Below are 21,697 nucleotides of genomic sequence, written 5' to 3' on the forward strand. Positions count from 1 at the left end.
TTAACCACTGAGCCAAACTCTCCAGCCCCCCAATTAAAAAAAATACAGTTTTATTTTTTTTAAGTATGTGTCTCTGTGTGTATACATGGATGTGAGTGCAGGGACCTGCAGGCCAGGTCCACAACAGGTGGTTGTGAGCTGACTGACTTAGGAGCTAGGACCAAACTTGGGTCCTCTGGTAGAGCAGCAAGTGCTCATAACCATTGACCCATCTTTCCACTTGCAAAAATAATATTTTTAAAACTCAGTCCAGTCTTTGGCCCGCAGAAGTGCTTTAAGATAGAATTTTGGTTTTTTGGTTAGTTGGTTGGGCTTTTGTTGTTGTTTCCAGACAGAGTTTCTTTCTTTCTTTCTTTCTTTCTTTCTTTCTTTCTTTCTTTCTTTCTTTCTTTCTTTCTTTCTTTCTTTTCCAAGACAGGGTTTCTCTGTGTGGCCCTGGCTGTCCTGGAACTTACTCTGTAGACCAGGCTAGCTTCGAACTCAGAAATCTGCCTGCCTCTGCCTCCCAAGTGCTGGGATTAAAGGCGTGCGCCACCACCACCCGGCTCAGACAATTTCTATATAAGAGCCTTGGCTGTCCTGGGACTGTCTCTGTAGACTAGGCTGGCCTCAAAGTCACATAGCTCCACCTGCTCCTGCCTCCTGAATGCTGGGACTACAGGTCTGTGCCACCATGCCTGGATAGATGGCTATTCTTAATTCTCACGTTTGAGTCTGTTCTTAGGCTTTATTTTGAAGCATACTTATTGTTTGATCTTGAAACGTTAACCATAACTTCAAACAAGTCGGTCCTGTAACTATATGATATTTTTTTCCAAATTAACAAATGAAATTGAAACACCCAATAGTTTGTCCTTAGTCCTAAGTGCCACGCTGTAAGCAGGCAGTCACTGCAGCTCCCTCCTGCCTGAGACTCATGCCCTCCCATCCCCTCCTTCCAATCACTCTTCCTCCAGCCCTACCTACACCTGCAAGTGCGGCTTTTGTATTTTATTATTTTACCTATTAAATAATTAATTAATTGGCTCTGTGGATGGAATCTCTGTGCTACACTCTGGGTGAATTAGATATTGGGAAAACATTAATGAGATTCTGTTGCTAAGTGTTCTTCTGTGCCTGAATTATTCAGCATGATGTGCTCAGGTTCTCCTGTCTTGTTATGTATGACAGAAGTCCTCCTCGTAAAAGGCTAAGTAGTGTTAGATTGTGGTTATATACTGTGTTTTCTTTGTCTCTTCATCTTGATAAGACTCATCAATTGATTCTTTATCTCCATCACTGTGAATGGTGCTGCAATAAACACAGGCCAGCGGGAATCTCTCCCGTGTCTTGATTTTGTTTTGTTTAGTTGTGTATCCATAATGGAGTAGGCTGCTAGACCATATAGGAGGTCTGTTCTTAGTGCACTAGATTGTCTGAGTTACATTTATTTGTTTGCTTATTCATGATTGTGAATTGTGTGTGCATATGTGCACATGTGTGTGCGTGTGGTGTGAATGTGTGTGTGTGGGGAGAGAGAGAGAGAGAGAGAGAGAGAGAGTCTTCTTATTTACTTATTTGCTTTATTTGTACATGTAGCATGTAGCTTTGTCTACACGGCTTGTGTTCCTGGCTGGACACATGTGTCCACCAGTCTAGGAGCTATCTTGGGTCTTCAGATAAAATACACACACACATTAGCATATCTTTAATATGCTTTTTTTTTTTTTTTTTTTTTTGGTTTTGTTTTTTGAGACAGGGTTTCTCTGTGTAGCCCGGACTGTCCTGGAACTCACTCTGTAGACCAGGCTGGCCTCAAACTCAGAAATCCACCTGCCTCTGCCTCCCAAGTGCTGGGATTAAAGGCGTGTACCACCACTGCCCGGCTTTAATATGCTTTTTAGCTCAACAGCTGGGCACTCTTAGCCTCCCGTGGCTAGCATGCCCTTACCTTCAGTCCTAGCTCAACACCTCTAAATCTGCTTCTCACCTTCTGTGAAGCCCGTTGGCCTTGCTGCCCAAGATGCTTTCGGGCTCCTTTGTCTTTCTGCCTACATTTTCCCTGTAGCTCTGAATCTGTCCGGTCTCCCCACCCACACACCAGTATCTTGATTCTCCTCTTCCTCTCTCCTCGACTTCGAAAAACTGCACGTCCCATCTCTTTCTTTCCACCCAGTCATTGGCCACTGGCATCTTTACTGATAGATCAAAAAAACAATTGGGGGAGAGAACCTTCAGTGTCAGTAACACAGATTCCCAATCAAAGCATCAGAAACATTCCCCTACATGGTGTGTGTCAATGTATGTGTGTTTGAGTAGGCAGAGGCATATGTGGGTACCAGCAGAGGCCAGAAGAGAGCATTGCATCCCCTGCATCTGTATTATAAGCAGCAACTGGCACCCAGTGTCAGCTGGGAACTGGATTGGGGTCCTTTGCAAAAGCAGTAAGTGTTCTTAATTGCTGAGCCATCTCTGAAATCCAGATTGTTGTTGTTTTTCTTTTTTAAAAAATCTCTCTCTTTCTCTGTCTCTGTCTGTGTGTGTGTGTGTGTGTGTGTGTGTGTGTGTGTGTGTGTGTGACAGAGTCTGTACATAGTTCTGGCTGTCCTAGATCTCACTGTGTAGATCAGACTGGTCTTGAATTAACAGAGATCCCTGTGCCCTGCCTTCAAAGTGGTGGAATTAAAGGTATATGCCACCACACTGGACTTATGTTGAAATTTTTGCTGGTATATTTTCTGTGTGTTTTCACACACACACACACACACACACACACACACACACACACACACACACACTATAGCTTGAGGGAACTCTTGCCTTCCACCATGTGGGTTCCAGGTAGTCATGCTTGGCTGCAGGTGCCTTTGCCCACTGGGCAATGTCACCTCCTATTTTTAATTCTTCAATCAATTGTGAGTGATTCTTTTGTACCAGGTAAGGACCCAGTTTTATTCTTCTGCATATGATTCAAGATTCCCACACTATTAGAGCGAGGAGGTTATTCTTTCCATTTCTGTGTTTTTGGCATCTTTGCAAAAGTCAACTGGCCATAAATCTCTGTTTCTGGGTTCTCTGTTGTAGAACTCTCTTGGACCTATGTGTGTTGGTTCTGTGGCCTGTGGTGCCTTTTGAGATGAGGTATGTGATACCTCCACTTTTGTTTATATTGCTCAAGACTTGTTGGAAGTTTGAGGTTATTGTAGCTCCACATAAGCTTTCCAGATTGTTCTGTGTTCGTGAAGAATTCTATTGGAATTTTGACGGGAATTACATTGAGTCTCTAGACTGTTTTTGAGTAGTTTGCCTGTTCACTGATCTAATCTTTCCAGTCCCTGAATACAAGCAGTCTATCATTCTGAATTTCTTTTGCCATAGTTTTACAGTTTGTTTTGTTTTTGTTTTGTTTTGTTTTGTTTTGTTTTGTCTGAGACAGGGTTTCTCTTGTAGTCCTGGCTGTCCTGGAACTCACTCTATAGACCAGGCTGGCCTCTAACTCAGAAATCCCCCTGCCTCTGCCTCCCAAGTGCTAGGATTAAAGGTGTGTGCCACCAGTTTTACAGTTTTTAGCATACAGCTGCCTTTGCAGACCTGCATGTTCTGAATCTATGGATTCAACAAATGATGGATTTAAAATATTCTTTGTAGCAGGACAAGGTAGCACAGACCTCTAATCCTGAGTACTCAGGAATTAGAGACAGAAGAATCAGGAGTTCTAGATTATACTTAGCTATGTAGTCAGTGAGTTTGAGGCCAGCCTAAGGAGCATCAGACCCTGTCTCAAAAAAAGGTGGGGCTGGAAATATGGGTCAGCAGGTGAAGGCATTTGCCACCAAGCCAGATGGTGTGAGCTGGATCACCAGACCTCATGGTGGAAAGAGAGAAACAACTCCACAGGGTTGTCCTCTGACCTCCACCCATGTGCTCTAGGCATACACACATGTGTACACACACCCCCCCACACACATACATGTATACAATCACATACCACTAAATGTCAAAGATTAAACAAAACAAACACATCTAACCTAAACACAAGTAGACGTTGAAAATGTACATCTGTGTGTATCTATGCATGAGTGGGTATACATGAATGCAGGTGTCTGAGAAGGTGAGGAGAAGGCATGGAATCCCCTGGAGCCAGTGTTAGAGGTGTGTCGAGTTACATCACCAACATCAGTGCTGCAACAGAACAGAACAGAACAGAACAGAACAGAACAGAACAGAACAGAACAGGTGTCCGTTGCGAGAGCAGTATGTGCTTTTAAACTCTGAGCTAGCTCTCTCTCTCTCTCTCTCTCTCTCTCTCTCTCTCTCTCTCTCGCCACATAGACTGGACTGTTTTCTTTTTCTTAACATCCCCTACACAAAACAATATAGCAACCATATTATACTATGTGGTCTATAAATAAATTGAAGTGTAGGTGTATTTATGCATATAGGTAGGTAAATTATATAAAAATACTTCAATTTTTGATGATTTTTGGAGATAGGGCATCACTGTATATATTTTGTGAATTATTTTATTTTTACTCTGTGCAATAACTGTTTTGACTGCATTTATGGCTCTGTACAATGTGGTACCCACAGAGGTTAGAAAATGACATCAGGTCCCCTGGAACTGGAGTTACAAATGGTTGTGAGTTGCCATGTGGGTGCTGGGAATAGAACCTAGTTCCTCTGGAAGAGCAATCAGTGCTCTTAACCACTGAACCATCTCTCCAGCACCCTCAATGTGTATCTTAAGCTGGTGTAATACTCACTGTGAAGTCTGGATGATTGTGAACTCTCAGACATCCTCCTGCTGCATCCTCTGCGTGCAAGCCATTACATTCAGCTTATGCCACCTAAGGAATTTGAGCATCCAAGGATGTTTGCATTCTTGAGAAGCCTGGTATCTAATCCCTCAAGGTTTCCTCACAGACAGTTGCCCTTAGCCTTCACTTCCTTGATGGAATGTATTTTTTATGCATATGTGTGGGTACTGTGGATATAAAGCTAGGTTCTCCTGTGGGTGTTGTGGATATAAAGCTAGGTTCTCCTGTGGGTGTTGTGGATATAAAGCTAGGTTCTCCTGCTTCAGCAAAAAGGACTTACTGACTGAGCCATCTCCCCAGCTCATAAACACAACTTTTAACAAGTATTCTACCTTAATAACTAATCTCCAAATTAACTTATTCATTTTTCTTTCCTTCAGTTTATTTAGATTTACTTTCTCTTATCCCACTTTCCTCCTCTAGAGTTTGGGATGTGTTCACCATGCGCCATTCCGTCCATCATTAGGAATATTACAAACCTTGTCCACAGGGAGCAGGCCTCTGTCCAGACTGCTCACTGGGCCTGATTCTGACTTGGTTGACCTTGAAAGGTGTCAGCTATTAATGGAGGCACTGAGTATATTGTGTATATTATATTCTGTGTAAGTGCATCTCCAGGAGGACAAGAAAATCAATAGTCAATCTCATAATGAATTCTACATAATATTAAAATAGCAGAACCCAAATGATTGTCTTCTGCCAGGCATGGTAGCACACACCTGTAATATGAGCACTTGGCAGGTAGAGGCAGAGGCACAAGAGAGAGCCATCCACAGTAAATATAAGGCCAGCCCCAGCTATGTGGAACCTGTCATAAGCTAGAAATCAAAAACTAAAACAAAAGAGTATAGAAAGAAAGAGCAACCATATCAATGTAAACTAAAATAAGTCGGAATTGCTCAAAAAAGTTATTGAATCAACAACCATTTTTTAAAAGTTTACATATGTGTGTGTGTGTGTGTGTGTGTGTGTGTGTGTGTGTGTGTGAATGTATTGCACTACATGCATGCAGGAGCCTGTGGAGCCCAGAAGAGACATTGGATCCCCAGGAACTAGAGTCACAGTGAGCTACCATGTGGGTACTAGAAGCCCTCTGCAAGAATAGGTGTTCTTAACCACTGAGCCACCCTCCATCCCTAAATCAATAATCTTGAAAATAGTACTGAGACATCCACACAGAAAGCACTGTACAAAAATAAAATGGAGAAGAGTCTATGCAAACAAAAACTGGAGACTTGGGAGTCCAAGTGACCCAGGTAATGTGAAGAAGAAAGTTAGATGGAATTGTGGAGAAATAACACACCAAAAGATACTGCTGGGAATTTTCAGTTATAGAAGGGTTCCCAAGTCATCAAACCAAGCTGAAGAAAAAAATGTGTAAAAACCCACATCCAGACACACATGAGGAAGCTGTAAGACTTTTAAGGAAAAGAAAATCACAAAAGCTAGTGAGCACAGTTAAGAAGAGCACTAGAGCCTGGTGTGGTAAAATACCCATATAATCCCAGCGCAGAGTCGGAGGCATAAGAGGGTGCGGACAGTTGCCAGCTTGAGCTACATAGCAAGTCTGAGGCACGCAGGGCAATCCGGGCAAGTATACGGATTATCAGCAGCAGCAACAGGAGGATTTAGACATGCAGCCAGTCATATCAGCACTCAGGTGGGGGAAGCAGAAGGATCATAGTTTCAAGGGCAGCCTGAACTACATGAGACCCTGTCTCAAAAAAAAAAAAAAAAAAATCAAAATGAAAGTTAGAAGTACAATAGTTAAAATTCTGATTTGCTCTAATGGTGTGCTGGTTAGTTTTATGTCAAGGTGACACAAGCTACATCCGTCGGAGAGGAGGGAGCCTCAACTGAGAAAATTCCTCCATAAAATTAGGCTGCAATCAAGCCCACAGTGCATTTTCTTAATTAGTGGTTGATGGGGAGGGCCCAGTGCATTGTGGGCAGTGCCATCACTGGACTGTAGTAGCCTCTGCATCAGTTCCTGCCTCCATGTTCCTGCCCTGTTTGAGTTTCTGTCCTGACTTTCCCTTCAGTGATGGACAATGATAGGGAAGCTCAAACCAAATAAACCCTTTCCTTCCCGTGTTGTTTTGGTCATGGTGTTTCATCATAGAACCAGATACCCTAAATGAGGACAAATGAGTATCAAAAGAAAATGAAAAAAAAAACAACATCAAGTAGCCAAAGAAGCAAAAATTTATAGTTAGCTGAATTTCTCATTCAGGAATGAGAAAGAATCTTATGGATATCTACATAGCTAGGTGGGAGGAATATGCAGGACCTGAGGTAGGGGGATTGCTGTGAGTTTGAGGCCAGCCTCAGCTACAGGATGAGGTATTAGGACAGCCAAGGCTATATAACAAGACTATGTCTGTGAAAGAAAGGAAGAAAGAAAGAAAGATCTAGAAAGATTAGAGCTTATTGTCTATAAGGGAAATGCATCAAACACAAGCTTCTAATATTTGGAGTTTCAAGAATCAAATTCACAACTGTATTGGGAGATATTTAAATCTCCAACTCAAATATGAATGGTCAATGAAAACACAACTCAGTAATTATGAATATATTCTGTAAGCCTAGACTGGGCAGAGAACCCTACACTACTCTGTTCCCCAGCTATGAGACCCTTATAACATGAAGATTTTCCAGACCCTGCGTCTGTCCTTCTACCTCCTGCTTCCCAGTTGTCCTCTTCTTCATCATCTTCCTCCTCCATTGTCTTCCTCCAGTCCTCCCCTCTGCTCTCTTCCACCAACCTTTATTTCTCCACCTCCCCTTCTTCTGCCCAATCACTGGCTCCAGCCTTTATTTTACAAATTAAGATGGGCAGAAGGTTCACTAGAATTCACCTGTGTAATGACTCACACCTCCTCTGCAGCCCTTCACAGGAAAGGGGAACTAGTATCAAAGTATCAAAATACAAAGCCAGGGCTATCCACAACACACAACAAAGAAAAAAAGAGAAGGAAATTTATTGTGTATATCATATATTAATAAGTATCTAAAAATTAAAAACATTTTAATTTTTTTATTAAAATTCTAAAATTTTAATTAAAATGTGATCTTAGCAGTTATTTGGTATGTATTCATTTGTGTATATTTTTAGACAGATCCACATTTAGTAGAATACTATTTGGGGCACTAGAGAGATGGCTCAGCAGTTAAGAGCACCTACTGCTCTTGCAGAAGACTCAGGTTTGGGTGGCTCACAGACCACCTAGTTCCACGGGCTCTTCTGGCCTCTGTGGATACCTGTGTCCACATGCTCACACACACACACACACACACACACACACACACACACACACACACACACACACGAGGGAGCGGGTACTGAAGTCAGTAAGTTTACTCACATTCCTTTTCCTTCTGTTTCAGAATGAAGAAGCAGCACGACGTCTCATCTGGGAAAAAAATCTGAAGTTTATCACGATTCACAATCTGGAATATTCTATGGGCATGCATACATACGATGTGGGCATGAACAATATGGGAGACATGGTAGGTAAACCACAAGCAATCCTTATTTCACCAGTGGGCAAGTGCCAGGCTGCATACAGGGTGCTGTCCTCAGGGATCTTTGGAGCGCTGGACCAGCCGGAGTGGCACAAGATTCCCCTTGGAGGTGCAGCTCTCCAAGGGGAATCTGGAGCAAGGCAGATTGCTGGGCCTCTTCCACAGTCACCACTGTCCTGGAGTTGGTGACAGCAGATGGATAGGGGCCAAGGTGGAGGCCATGGAGCAGGGAGTGACTGTGGTAGGCTCAAGCACCCAGCTGTTGGGCCAGGTCGAGGTCTAGATGAAAGCCTCAGGAGACAATACTCTTCCCTGGAGTGTTACTGCCCGATTTGACAGGTGTTCTCAGAAGATCTTTGGTGAAATGGCTCCTGCACTTTATTCCTTATGGATAGGGCCTTATAAACATTTGAGGTAGGTTGGGATCTAAAGGCAAATGCTTTCTATTGGCTTGGTCTGAGATGTTAGGGATGCCTCATGTGCATGTAGAAGGACTTAAGGTGTTGTCCCTTCATGACTGATTGTCACAGTACTCATAATGGGGTGTCATAGTCACATGTTCCAGGACAGGAACCTGGTCAGGAGTAGATTTAAACCCCTACCATTCTCAATTATGAGATTTGACAGGGTTCCTGAATCAGCTCGTCCTTACCAGGTTTTCTGTCTGGTGGCACAGTCCACTGCCCCACAGACAAGCATAATTTTTGTGTCATCAAAAGTAATTTGAAGGTACACTGTGATGTCAACAACAAAAGCAAAGGAAACTGTGTAGCCAGGGCTGGAATATGGGTCAGGGGCAGAGTACTTGTCTCCCAGAGCCCTTGGTTTGATCTCTAGCTCCACTTCCACCTTAAACAGAGACGTAAGTGGACTTATAGGTCCACAAAGCTAAAAAGCAGCAAAACTTAGGGGCCTAAGAATCAGTAGACAAATTCCTTGTTTAGAAAAAGAAAGGAGCCTGGGGGATGACTCAAAGGTTAATAGTTCTGGCTGCTCTTGCAGAGGTCCTGATTTCTGTTCCCAGCACCCATGTGATAGCTCACAACTGTCTGTAATCCCACGGGCTCCTCTGCTGGTATGCAGATATAAATGCAGACAAAACACCAATATACAAAAATAAATAAATATTTTTTAAAAGGAAAGGAAAGATGTGGATCAGCTTGCGGCCTGAGTCTGACCCCTCAGCCTCATGTGATGCAAGAACGGACTTCCTCAGAGTATCCATTGACCACCATGTGTGCAGTGGTGTGAGGATGCCCACATGTTAAATAAATCAAGACAGTGAGAAATTCTTATTTAGTCCTACTTTGGCCAATTTCTTAAAAAAAAAAAAAAAAAAAAAAAAAAAAAACATAAAACAAAAAACAAAACCCTCCCCTCTCCCCTCTCCTCTCCTTCCTGTCTGACTTTGTCTCGGACACAATGGCCGGAACAGTTCATGTAACTGAGAATGACCTTTTTCTCCTACCTTTACCTCCAGAATGCCAGGGATCACAGGTCTGACCACCATATCCCACCTACCAAATCCCTTCTTTTCAGGAAATTAAATTTATAAAATAGTATTGTTCTCATATTTTAAAATAAATTTTAAAAAGCACTTTTTAAGTCTTTATTGTTAAGTAACTATATTTGCCTAAGTGGACATTGGCAGGTGGATACAGCCCATCTCCTTTCTTACTGGGAACATGTGGACTCTTGGTCTGTCTTTTGTATGTGTTCCTAGAGAGGTCTATGCATACTGAATGGTCTCTGCCAGTTGCATCCCAAGTCCTCCTCGTTGGTTTTTGAGTTCTGATCTACACAACCAAAAATATATAATGTCACCAAAATTAAGAATCACATTACTTGCCGGGCAGTGGTGGCGCATGCCTTTAATCCCAGCACTTGGGAGGCAGAGGCAGGTGGATTTCTGAGTTTGAGGCCAGCCTGGTCTACAGAGTGAGTTCCAGGACAGCCAGGGCTATGCTGTCTTGAAAAACAAAAACAAAACAAGAATCACATTACTTTAAAAATAAAGACAAAATCCAGGCATGGGGAAATGGCCCAGGCTGAGCAGGAGTGTGGAGACAAGGATATCCTGGCAGCTTGCTGGCAGCCAGTGTAGATCAAACTGACACAGGAGACTCTATATACCCAGGTCCAGGTTTACAATGCACGTGTGCGTGCACGCGCGCGTGCGCGCGCACACACACACACACACACACAGAGAGAGAGAGAGAGAGAGAGAGAGAGAGAGAGAGAGAGAGAGAGAGAGAAAAAAAACTAAAAATAATAAGGAAAAATAATTCTAGTGGGTTTGGAAAAGGACCATCCTTAGAAACCAGTTTCTACTTAAATGTAACAATACCCTCTATAGTTCTCTGAGGGGAAGAAGCTGTACTTGCCATACAAGCTTGCTTTGTAAGAGTCTGCCTTTCTTTCAATCAAAAGTCTGTAACTTCTAGTTTTTACCATGTTCTATTTTTTCTTCCCTCTGTTTAAACTATGTTGCTAATGAAAAGTGCAAGATTAAAGAGACACACAGAGTTCATCTCAGTCAGTACCCACAGTCATCTCAGACAGCTCCCACAGACAGTCACCACAGACAGCTCCCACAAATAGTCACCTCAGACAGCTCCCACAAATAGTCACCTCAGACAGCTCCCACAAATAGTCACCTCAGATACCTCCCACAGAGAGTTACCTCAGTCAGCACCCACAGTCACCTCAGACAGCATCCTCAGTCACCTCAGACAACTCCTACAGTCACTTCAGACAGCTCCCACAGACAGATAGTTCACCTCGAAGTCAACTTATAATTACGTGGGTACAACTGTCACTCATTTTTCTTAGTTTTAAAATATATTCACGTTTATAGTTCTTAGTAAGAGAGAGAGAGAAAGAGAGAGAAAGACAGATGGGAGCCAACCAGTGAAATAGCTCACCAGGTAAAGGCCCTTGCTGCTAAGCCTGACAACCTGAGTTCAATCCCTGGGACCAACATGATAGATGGAGGAGCAAACTGATTCCTGCAAGTTGTTTTCTGACTTCCACAACCATCTGTAATGAGATCTAATGCCCTCTTCTGGTGTGGCTGAAGGCAGCTACAGTGTACTCATATAAATATACAAAATAAATAAATCTTAAAAAAAAAAAAAAACATATGCACAAGAAAGGGAGAAAGGAAAGGAGGAAGGGAGGGAGGAAGGAAGGAAAAATTAAAGGCTGTCAGTGAGAGATGATGTTTACTTGCTTTTTAGACCCCTGAAGAGATCATGCGTCAGATGGGCTCTCTAAGAATTCCAAGCAAGCCTCTGAAAACTGGCACTCTTAAGTCAAGCTCTAACCAGACATTGCCTGACTCTGTGGACTGGCGAGAGAAGGGATGCGTCACTGACGTGAAATACCAGGTTAGTGTCACCTGCCCAGCCTGTGCACACTGTCTGAGGGCTTTCTTCCTGTCTCTCTGCACGCTCTGGCAATGAGTCTCACAGTCCTGTGGTCACTTCCTGGCTGCTTTGTTATTCCCATCTGCCCAACTACATCCTAAGGGGTTTGTTGTTATTTGTTTTTGTTTAGTTTTACTTATGACTTATTTCGGCTTATATACATAGCCCAGGCTGGCCTCAAACTCACAGTGTGACCAAACTAAGTTCCCTCCTCCCTCCGTATTGTGGATCTTAGCCCTTCATCAAGTATGTGATTTGCATACTTAGCCTGCAAAATTTTCTGTCTCTGTCTCTCTCTGTCTGTCTTTAAGACAGGGTTTCTCTGTGTAGCCTGGAATTCACTCTGTAGACCAGGCTGGCCAGATCTATGATCTGCCTACCTCTGACTCCCAAGTGTTGGGATTAAAGGCATGTGCTACAGCCATGCTGGCTGAGAGCACCTGCTGTTCTTCCTCCAGAAGACCTAAGTTTGGGTCCCAGCACCCATAACAAGGAATGCACAACTGCTTGTAAATCCAGCTTCAAGGGCTCCAACAACCTCTACTGGCCGCTGTGGGTGCCTGCACGTACATGCACACATACTTATATATAAATAAAGAGTAACAAAACGAGTCTTTCTTTTTCTTATTCTATGATAATAATGTCTGAAAATGGCTACCCAATGGTTAAAGCTTTTTGCATCAGACATTATTTTGAGACAGCAACACTGGAGTTTGAGAATGCTTGTCACGAATGTCAATCAGCAGAAACAGGAACCAAATCTTTTTAAAACTTTTAGATTTATTTATTTTATGCATACATGTGTTTTGGCTGTGTGTGTGTGTGTGTGTGTGTTTGCTAGCTTGCACCACATGCATGGAATGCCTGCAGAGGTCAGAAGAGGGCATCAGATCCCTAGAACTGAGGTTACAGAAGGTTGTGAGCCTCCGTGTAGGTATTGGGCACCAAAACTTGGTCCTCTGCAAGAGCAGCAGGTACTCTGAGCCATCAGCCACAAGAATGGAATCTTTAAGTTGCATTTTATTCTGAGAGGTGGTGACTGGAGAAACCACCGGATGAACATTCTAGAAATCTGCCTGACATCTCATCTCTAGACAGCCGGCTTCATAAGGAGTGGAAAGGAAGGGCCTCATCCCAGACGAGCCTTGGCCTCTGGTCCAGTCTTGTCTACTGCACTTGGTATAAGCCTCCTGAGCACACCTCTTTACCACCTCTCAGGTAGCTGCTTTGCAGGTTTTCCAGGCTACTGAGCCTTGCAGTCCTTGTGCAGTGTCATCTGGGATATGTAGCATTAACCCTGGCGAACAAACCATTCGCAGTGTGCCCTGGTGGCACTGTGCTCAGTCTGTGCACTCAGGCGCTGTTCTTTGACAAGAGGGTCAATGTGCCCTTAGGACACAGCATAGAAAGAACGTGCCTCTCTGTCCTTTCTGGCTGGCTCAGTTGGCCCTGAGTTATTCTCTCTCTCTCTCAAAAATCACTTTCCTGTTGAATGAAAAAGAAAGGAAGGAAGGAAGGGAGAAAGAGAGAGAGAGAAAAGGAAGAAAGAAAAAGGAAAGAACATAACTGATCCTAAGTGTGGAGGAGGAGGAGGTTTATTGTAGATAAAAGGGAGAACATAGCCACAGGCAGGGACATTTGGGAGAGTCCAGAGTGAACATGACCATGAACGGTCCCATGTGAGGAGAGGAGAGAGAAAAGGAGAGAGGAGAGAGCCAGGAGAGTAAAGGACAGAAGAAAAGAGCCTGGTAACCAAAATGGCTGGATTATATAGGGGAGAAAGAACAACTGGGGAAGGGCAGAGCAGCGCCTGGGCTGGGGCAGGGTATGTAAGCCATACCCAGTAATGGTTGGGACTGAGGGATGCTGGGAGAACCTGGTGGCCAGGTCCGCTTTGGTATGTTAAATAGGCACCTCAGCTGTTTGAGTCCTAACTAACCCTGTGGCATCTGTCTTCCATTTAGGGGAAGATGGTTGGAACTTTGCACATGTTCAGTGTGCATGATCAGTGAATTCAAAATGCCTGCTATGACCTGCTGCTCTGGTTCTTGCCTGGAGACCATTTGCTTTCCAACTGTCTAAGAGAAGAGGTCTCAGAGGAGAGAGAGCTCTTCCTGACAGAGGCGGAGCTGTCTTCTGCACAGCGGAAGCCATACTGATTCCAGATCTATTCTTCTCTGTTTCAGGGTTCTTGTGGTGCCTGCTGGGCTTTCAGTGCCGTGGGGGCCCTTGAAGGGCAGCTGAAGCTGAAAACAGGGAAGCTGGTGTCCCTCAGTGCTCAGAACCTAGTGGATTGCTCTAACGAAGCAAAGTACGGGAATAAAGGCTGCGGGGGTGGCTTTATGACTGAAGCATTCCAGTACATCATCGATAACGGAGGCATCGAGTCAGAAGCTTCCTATCCCTACAAAGCCAAGGTGCGTCACGTTTGTCCCCTGTGATTCCGTTCCTCCCCACACTGGCACCACCAAAGCACTGTGTGGCCCCTTCTAGAGCCCCATCAGCAGCTCCTCCATGTCAAGAATTTTCTTTGAAATGCAGTGACTGTCTTAATCTAGCCTTGGGGTTTGGGGTTTTGCTGTTTGTTACAGAGTCTCAGGCTGGTCTCGAACTCACAGCATAGCTAAGGAGGCTCTGAGGTCCTGTTCCTCCTGCCTTCCAAATGTTGAATTATAGGATTTGCCACCACTCCCTACACAGAAAATATTTCAAACAAGCGTCATTCATATTTAAATATAGGCTTAAAGAAACCATGGTAACAATGCCTCCTGTGTATTATCTGATATTTAGCTTTGCAGTCCTGCAACCCTCAGTGCCCAGTGATAGTTTCACTTCAGGGCTCAATGATCTTATCTTGTTTACAAGATTTCTTTTCTTTTCTTTTCTTTTCTTTTCAAATTCTGTTAAGTAACATAAGAAAAAAAAGAAAGAAAGAAAAGAAAAAAGAAAGGAAGAAAAAAAGAAAGAAAGAAAGAAAGAAAGAAAGAAAGAAAGAAAGAAAGAAAGAAAATTATCACACAAGGGCTGACAAGATGGTTCATTAGGTAAAAGCACTTGTGGTCAAGCTTGATGACCTGAGTTTAATCACCGATCCCAGGGAAAGTACCAAGTCCTGTAAGTCATGCTCTTCTGACCTCCATGCTCATGTGAATAAATGCAATAAACTCACACTTTAAGTAGTTATCACTCGAACACAACCTACCTTAAGCAGTATCGCTTTGGTTTATTTCTTTCAGCTTCTTTTTCTGTTATTTTTAGGAGGAAACAGTCATATAGTCAACAAACATCCATCTGTAACTTCTGGGTTTTGTCTGTCTTATCTTTTGCTTTTAAGATGTAGTTACACTGTGTAGCTGTGGGTGGCCTGGAGTCACTATGTAGATCAGACTGACCCTGAACTCTCAGACGTTCCCCTGCCTCTGCCTCCCTAGTGCTGTCTCCTGAGTGCTGCCTCACAGCTCCAGCTGGCCCAAGGGCTTGGATTATAAATCCAGGCCACCATGCCCAGCTTGAGTCACTGTTTACAAACAGGAAAATCCAGAACAAAAGGAGAAAGACAGGAGGGACAGAGGGACAGAGAGTAGGGGATCATAGTCATAGACATGAAAAAGGTGAGGTAATCATGGTCAAGTGGGGGTAGGTGGGGTATCATATTTAAGACTCAGGAAGTTGAAGTAGACTTTATGGGTGGTTTTTTGTTGTTGTTGTTGTTTGTTTTTTGTTTTTGTAGGATGAAAAGTGTCACTATGACTCAAAAAATCGAGCTGCCACGTGTTCAAGGTACACTGAGCTCCCCTTTGGGGATGAAGAAGCCCTGAAGGAAGCAGTGGCCACTAAAGGGCCTGTCTCTGTGGGCATTGACGCCAGCCAATCCTCCTTCTTCTTCTACAAAAGTGGTAAAAAGGAGGCGCCAGCCTCTTATTTGCTACCCTTAATATAGATGGAGCATCTGGTACCTGTTCTAACCGGTGAATCCTACTGGTTAAGATTTATCAGCATTACTACATTAAGTTCCTTGTGTAGCGGTCTCTGTTTCATCCACACAGTAACCCCAATTTACACTCGAATCCTCCATGGAAAAGTTAATCTGCCTTGAGTCTGGAGAGGTGACTCGGTGGTTAAGAGTACTTGTTGTCACAAAGGACCCAGGTTTGATTCCCAGCTCCCACGTGGAGGCTCATCACCTCCTCAGGCACCAGGCAGGCTTGTGGTGCACATCCAGGCAAAACACTACCACACATAAAATAATAAAAATAAATCTAAAACCAAAATTAAAGAAGAAAAAGAAGGTTAAGGTTAACCTGACTAAGTCACTCAGCCTGAAGTGGTGAGGCAAGGGTTAAAAGCATGGGCCCCCAAAACCATGTAGCCAGCTCCATAGTTCATATAGGATGATTATGTATGTGCGGTGGTCCTGTCTATAACGCTAGTATTCTGGAGGCTGGGGTAGAGGTGGGAGTGGGGGCAGGAGGTGGGAGCAGGGGGGAGGGGGGAGAAAGTTGATACCTGCTTAGGCTACTCTTATCAAAAGGCCAAAACAAACAAGGAAAAAGACTCAGGTTTTCATTTTTGTGTTTTTTAAAACCACGAAGAGTGCATTATATAAACTAAACATCAAGAAAGCAATTCCACTTCCAGCTGTGAAGGGGGGCTAATAATAAATTCATCCAGAGAGCGCTTCTGTGCTGTAGAGAGAGGCGAGGAGAGCGGTGAAAGCCTTCGCTGTATCCTCTGTTCACAGAATGAAGTCAAATATTAGTAAGATCGTTCTCACAAAACTAGGCAGACTAATCCTAAGGAGTGCATGAAACCATGAAAACCCTCAATCGCCAAAGCCATTTTGACAAAATGAGCAAGGCAAGAGGCATCACAATATCTAACTTGAGAGTGCATTCCTGAGTTACAGCAGCCAAAAAACATGGTGTCGGCAGTAAAACAGACCAACAAAACAGAATGGCAACTCCCTGTATCAAGAACACAGCCAGGGGCTGGAGAGATGGTCCAGCAGATAAGAGCACTGACTTCTTCCAGAGGTCCTGAGTTCAGTTCCCAGCAACCACGTGGTGACTCACAATCATCTGTACTGAGATCCGATGTCTACTTCCTTCTGGTGTATTTGAAGACAGCGACACTGTACTCATATACATAAAATAAAAATAAATCTTGAAGAGAAGAAGACGACAATGCAACCAGGCATGTTATCATATGTTTGTAATTCTAGTGCTTGAGAGGCAGAGGCAGGAGGATTACCTCAAGTCTGAAGCCAGCCTGGCTGTCCTTATTAGGTTAAAACACAGACAAAAACAAATTGGGAAGGAATGTTTATTTTTATTTTTATTTTTTCCCCACGAGATGTGGGAGGAAGCGGGCGGGATTTGAACACATGCACAAGAGAGACCCGCGGATGCCTGAAGGGCCGAGCCACCACCGGCCCACTGGGAAGGAATGTTTATTTGCAGGACAGTTTACAGTCCATCATCAAGGGAAGCCAATCAGGAACTGAGGCTGAGACCATGGCAGACTGTTGCTTACTGCCTTGCTCCATTTGCTTTCTTATTCCACCCAGGACCACTTACCCCAGGGTGGCACCCACTCCCACATCAATCATTAATCAAGAAAATGCCCCACAGGCCAATCTGATGAAGGCATTTTCTCAATAATCTGGCTTGTGTCGAGTCAACAAAAAGCTTACTGATGCTTTGAGTATATAGTGAGTGAATTCCCAACCAGCCAGGGCTACATAGCAAGACCAGGTCTCAAACAAACATAAAGATGGATGATAACTAAATGCTGATGACACAGGAACCTTTGCACACTGATGGTAAGACTGTCAATTAGTACAGCCTTTTAGGAAAATGGTATAGAAATTCCCCTCAAAAAGTAAAAAAAATAGAACTACCGTTTGACCCAGCAACTCTACTACCAGGAATATATCCCAAAGAAATTAAATCAATGTTCTGAAAGGACATCTCTCGAGTTCATTGCAGAATCATTTTCCATAACCTAAGTACCTAAGTACCCATCTACTTCTGAGTGGATAAAGAAAAGACACATATACAACAAGGAACACTATTTGGCTACACACACACACACACACACACACACACACACACACACACACAGAGGAATGGGGAGTGGCTCAGGTAGAAAAATGTTTGCCCACCGTACATGGAGCCCTGGGTTCAGTCTCCAGCACAAAGATATTGAGCATGGTGTACAAACCTGTCATCTCAACTCTTGGGAAGTGGAGGCAAGAAGATCAGAAGCTCAAGGTCATCTTTGAAAACATATCAAGTTTGGGGCCAGTCTAGGTGAGTTATGTGAGACCCTGGCTTGTGAAGATAATACTTCTTTAAGGTTGACACTTAGAACCGTACAAGCACAACCATCATACCAAGCTCAGTAACACGGTCCCCCAGTGCTCACTAAATACAGAACTCTGCATTATGTACAGCAGAAAGATACAATATGCACTAAGGAACATTTCATTTAGAAAAGGCTCAAAGTGGACAAAACAATTTATGAATTTATACAAAAAATGCAACCAATTGTACATAAATTAAGAGAATTAGAAGACGTGGCGGATATGTATAATAGATGTCAGGGTCAATCTCAAACTTGTCAGGGAAACTGACAGAGTATTGATGTGAAACAATTACATGTCTAAGTCACCTTGTCATATCTCCAAGTATGTTTTATTATCCTGCAGCCCTTGCCTTTTTCCCATCTGTGTTTTATTCTCAGGTGTCTATGATGACCCCTCCTGTACTGGGAATGTGAATCATGGTGTTCTCGTGGTTGGCTATGGGACTCTTGATGGGAAAGACTACTGGCTTGTGAAAAACAGGTAATACATTAGCACACCAGTGTTGGCTTTATTGTCAGGACCGGAGGGCACATCAGCAAATATACTCTTGCTGTTAGGATGCTGGTCACCACAGCAACAAGGATGTGCATTTGTAGCTTCTTACAAAGCCCCTTGGGAAATTACTCACTGCCCCACCATGGTGGTTTGGATGAGAATGGCCTTCATAGGCTCATTTGAATGCTTAGTCATCCGGGAGTGGCCCTGCTTGAGGAGGATTAAAGTGAGTAGGACAGGTAGCTTTAAGGTTTCCAAGACCAGTCCCCTTCCCCTGACCTCCCTAGCCACTTGCAGATCAGGATGTGTAGCTCTCAGGTGTTGCTCCAGCCCTATGCTTGCTGCCATGCTGCTGATGGACTGATGGTCTGAAGCTGTGAGCCAGCCCCGATTAAATGTTCTCCTTTATAAGAGTTGCTGTGATCATGGTATCTCTTCACAGCAATAGGACTAAGACACCGATCTTCATTTTTGTTTTCTATAGTAACTTTCTTAATATTTTATTTTATTTCATATCATTGATGTTGTGAGGTAGGGTCTTGCTATGACTCCTAGCTTGCCCAGAAGTCACTATGTGTTCCAGGCTGGCCTTGAACTTACAGCCATCCTTTTTCTCTGCCTCCCAAGTGTTGGAATTACTTTGCATTTCTCACCATTCCTTGCCTGCTCCTTTTATGCTCTGTAGAACCTTCATGGCAGGTGAATTTCATGTGGCAGGCTTAGGGATTAAGCCCTGGGCCATGCACATGCTCCTTAAACTCTTCCTCTGAACCACACCCGCAGCCCTTCCAGGCCCTCTCAGGAAAGCTGTGCCTATAGTGAGACCCAGAATGGGTATTCCCTACTGCCCCAGGGGCCCAAATGATTACTTGTTTTTTTTTCTACATCATTCTAGTCATGATTTTACCATAACTTGTATGATGAAGGCTTTTAGATATCTTCTGCTACCTGTAGCATTGCTCCACAACTTCACCCTCACCTGGTCATAGTCACTCTGCCAATTTACTTTCTCCAAACTCAGTGTAGCCAAAGAATTCAGTTCTCCCTCCACCATACTGTTCCTTCCAGAATTTTCCATATCTGTAAATCATATCACATAACATCGTTACCCAACAGATAGTATGGTATTGAGGGCTCAGTATACTAGACCAGCCTCCTAGACCTTTTCCAGGGACAATTAAGTTACAAATCAAGAAGAATTTCTATCTAAAGTTGTCTTGGAGCCTGCCTCTTTTCTATGCTTTCTGATTCTATTTCAGACAGCTCTTGCCTAAACCATTGCTTGAGCCTCAGAACAGATGCTCTTTACTTTTTATATTGTATTTATTACTGTGTATGTGAAAGTGCGTGGTGTGTGGGACGTATGTACGGGGTGGGTGGGTATGAGTATATATCTGGATTTGGGGGATTGGACCCAGGTCACCAGGCTTCCCGGAGAGTGCTTTCACCCACTGACTTAGTTAATTCTTGGTTGCTGTGCTAAATCACCATGACCAAGACAACTTGTAGAAGAAAGGGTTTATTTGGAGCTTATGGTTCCTGAGGGATAAGAATCCATCAGCATCACAGCAGGAAGCTGTGCAAAGCCTGCAGCAGGCAGCATGCACAGCAGCAGGAACAGCTGAGAGCTCACATCTGGAACTGCATGCAAGAAACAAAGAGAGCAAACTTAAAATAGAGCACATCTTTAAGCTCTCAAAACCAGTCCTCACGGACACACCTCCATCAGCAAGGCCACGACTCCCAGGCCTGCCCAAACAGGGCCATCAACTAGGGATCGCTTATTCAGACGCCAGCAAATATGAGGGAGAGGAGTGGCTCCTTCAAACCACCACACTGGTTGGCCCATCTTGCCAGCCCCATCCTCTTTTACTCTTAAATCTTTCGTGCTGCTACCTAACAGGTGTGACTAAGTAGAACAAGTCTTGGTGTGTAACCGTTCTAGCACACAGTGGCCCCTCAATAATCCACTGAACTGACCTCTGTAGCAAACTGACCTCATAAGCAAAGTGAGTACAGGTTTTAGAAAGAAAGGGTGAGGAAGAGGCCAGAGAGTGAAGTGAAGAGCCCTTCGTGCTCTTTCAAGACTCTGTAAGCATCCTCATGTGCATAAACTTACACAGGCGCACACAACTAGACACACATCTTTTGAAAAAAAATTTTTTCTTATCAAGGCTCTAAGTTTAATATTCGGTATTCAGCACTGCATTTATATAGGGGAAGCCCACCGAATCCATTCTTTGTTTCAGCTGGATTATGTTGCAAAGCAAGGTCAGCAGGCAGTCTATTCTGAGTTCTGAGGAAGTTGTACCTGCAGCCAAGGCAGATGACTCCACCTTGGTCTTAAGGTCTATTGTGGCAAGTGCTCAAGGTCTATTCAGCCTGCAGGCTGGAAAAAACCTGCTCAAGGCTGGGAAAGGCACAATTTCCCCCCCTTTTTTGTTTTTTAAAGATGAGCAGTACCAATAGCTGGATGAAAAAATATTTTTAAACATATATTTTATTTTTAATTATTAAGCCGGACAGTGGTGGCACACGCCTTTAATTCCAGCACTTGGGAGGCAGAGGCAGGCTGATTTCTGAGTTTGAGGCCAGTCTGGTCTACAGAGTGAGTTCCAGGACAGCCAGGGCTACACAGAGAAACCCTGTCTTGAAAAACCAAAAAAAAATTATTTTTAAATTATGTGTATGTATATAGATATGTGCACAAGAATGCAGGGACCAAGGAGGCCAGAGGTGTCAGATCGCCTGAAGCTAGATTTCAGGTGGTTGTGAGTCTCCTAACATGGGTGCTAGAACTCAAACTTGGGTCCTTCAGAAGGACAGTATGTGATCTTAATGACTGAGCTGTCAAAATGACAAAAGTTTACATCATCTGGTTCTTGAGGTTGGAAGATGGAGATGAACATGCTGTGAGCTTAACTACTTTTGAGGATTATGAGGAAGCAACTCCTTATAGACATGGATCTGAGAAAGTCACATGCACAGGAGTAGAAAGGTATGGTAGTGGCTAGCAGACAGGATGGGGGCAGAGGAGATGCTGAACAAAGTGTCCACTGTCAGCTCTAAGAGTTATAGAGTTCTGT

The 21,697-nt window shown here is 43.7% G+C and overlaps 1 protein-coding gene across 1 annotated transcript in view; it reads left to right on the forward strand.

Moving 5' to 3' along the window:
- The window catches only part of Ctss (cathepsin S), a 29,306-nt gene that overhangs the window by 4,101 nt on the left and 3,508 nt on the right, over positions 1 to 21,697 (forward strand). Inside the window, exons 3-7 of the mRNA XM_034500881.2 lie at positions 8,184 to 8,306; positions 11,561 to 11,710; positions 13,936 to 14,166; positions 15,480 to 15,645; positions 18,494 to 18,596. Of these exons, the coding sequence (XP_034356772.1) occupies positions 8,184 to 8,306; positions 11,561 to 11,710; positions 13,936 to 14,166; positions 15,480 to 15,645; positions 18,494 to 18,596 (773 nt within the window). The remainder of the gene's footprint in view (positions 1 to 8,183; positions 8,307 to 11,560; positions 11,711 to 13,935; positions 14,167 to 15,479; positions 15,646 to 18,493; positions 18,597 to 21,697) is intronic.

The sequence above is a fragment of the Arvicanthis niloticus genome, chromosome 4 (genome assembly GCF_011762505.2).
Source record: "Arvicanthis niloticus isolate mArvNil1 chromosome 4, mArvNil1.pat.X, whole genome shotgun sequence".
Lineage (NCBI taxonomy): Eukaryota > Metazoa > Chordata > Mammalia > Rodentia > Muridae > Arvicanthis > Arvicanthis niloticus.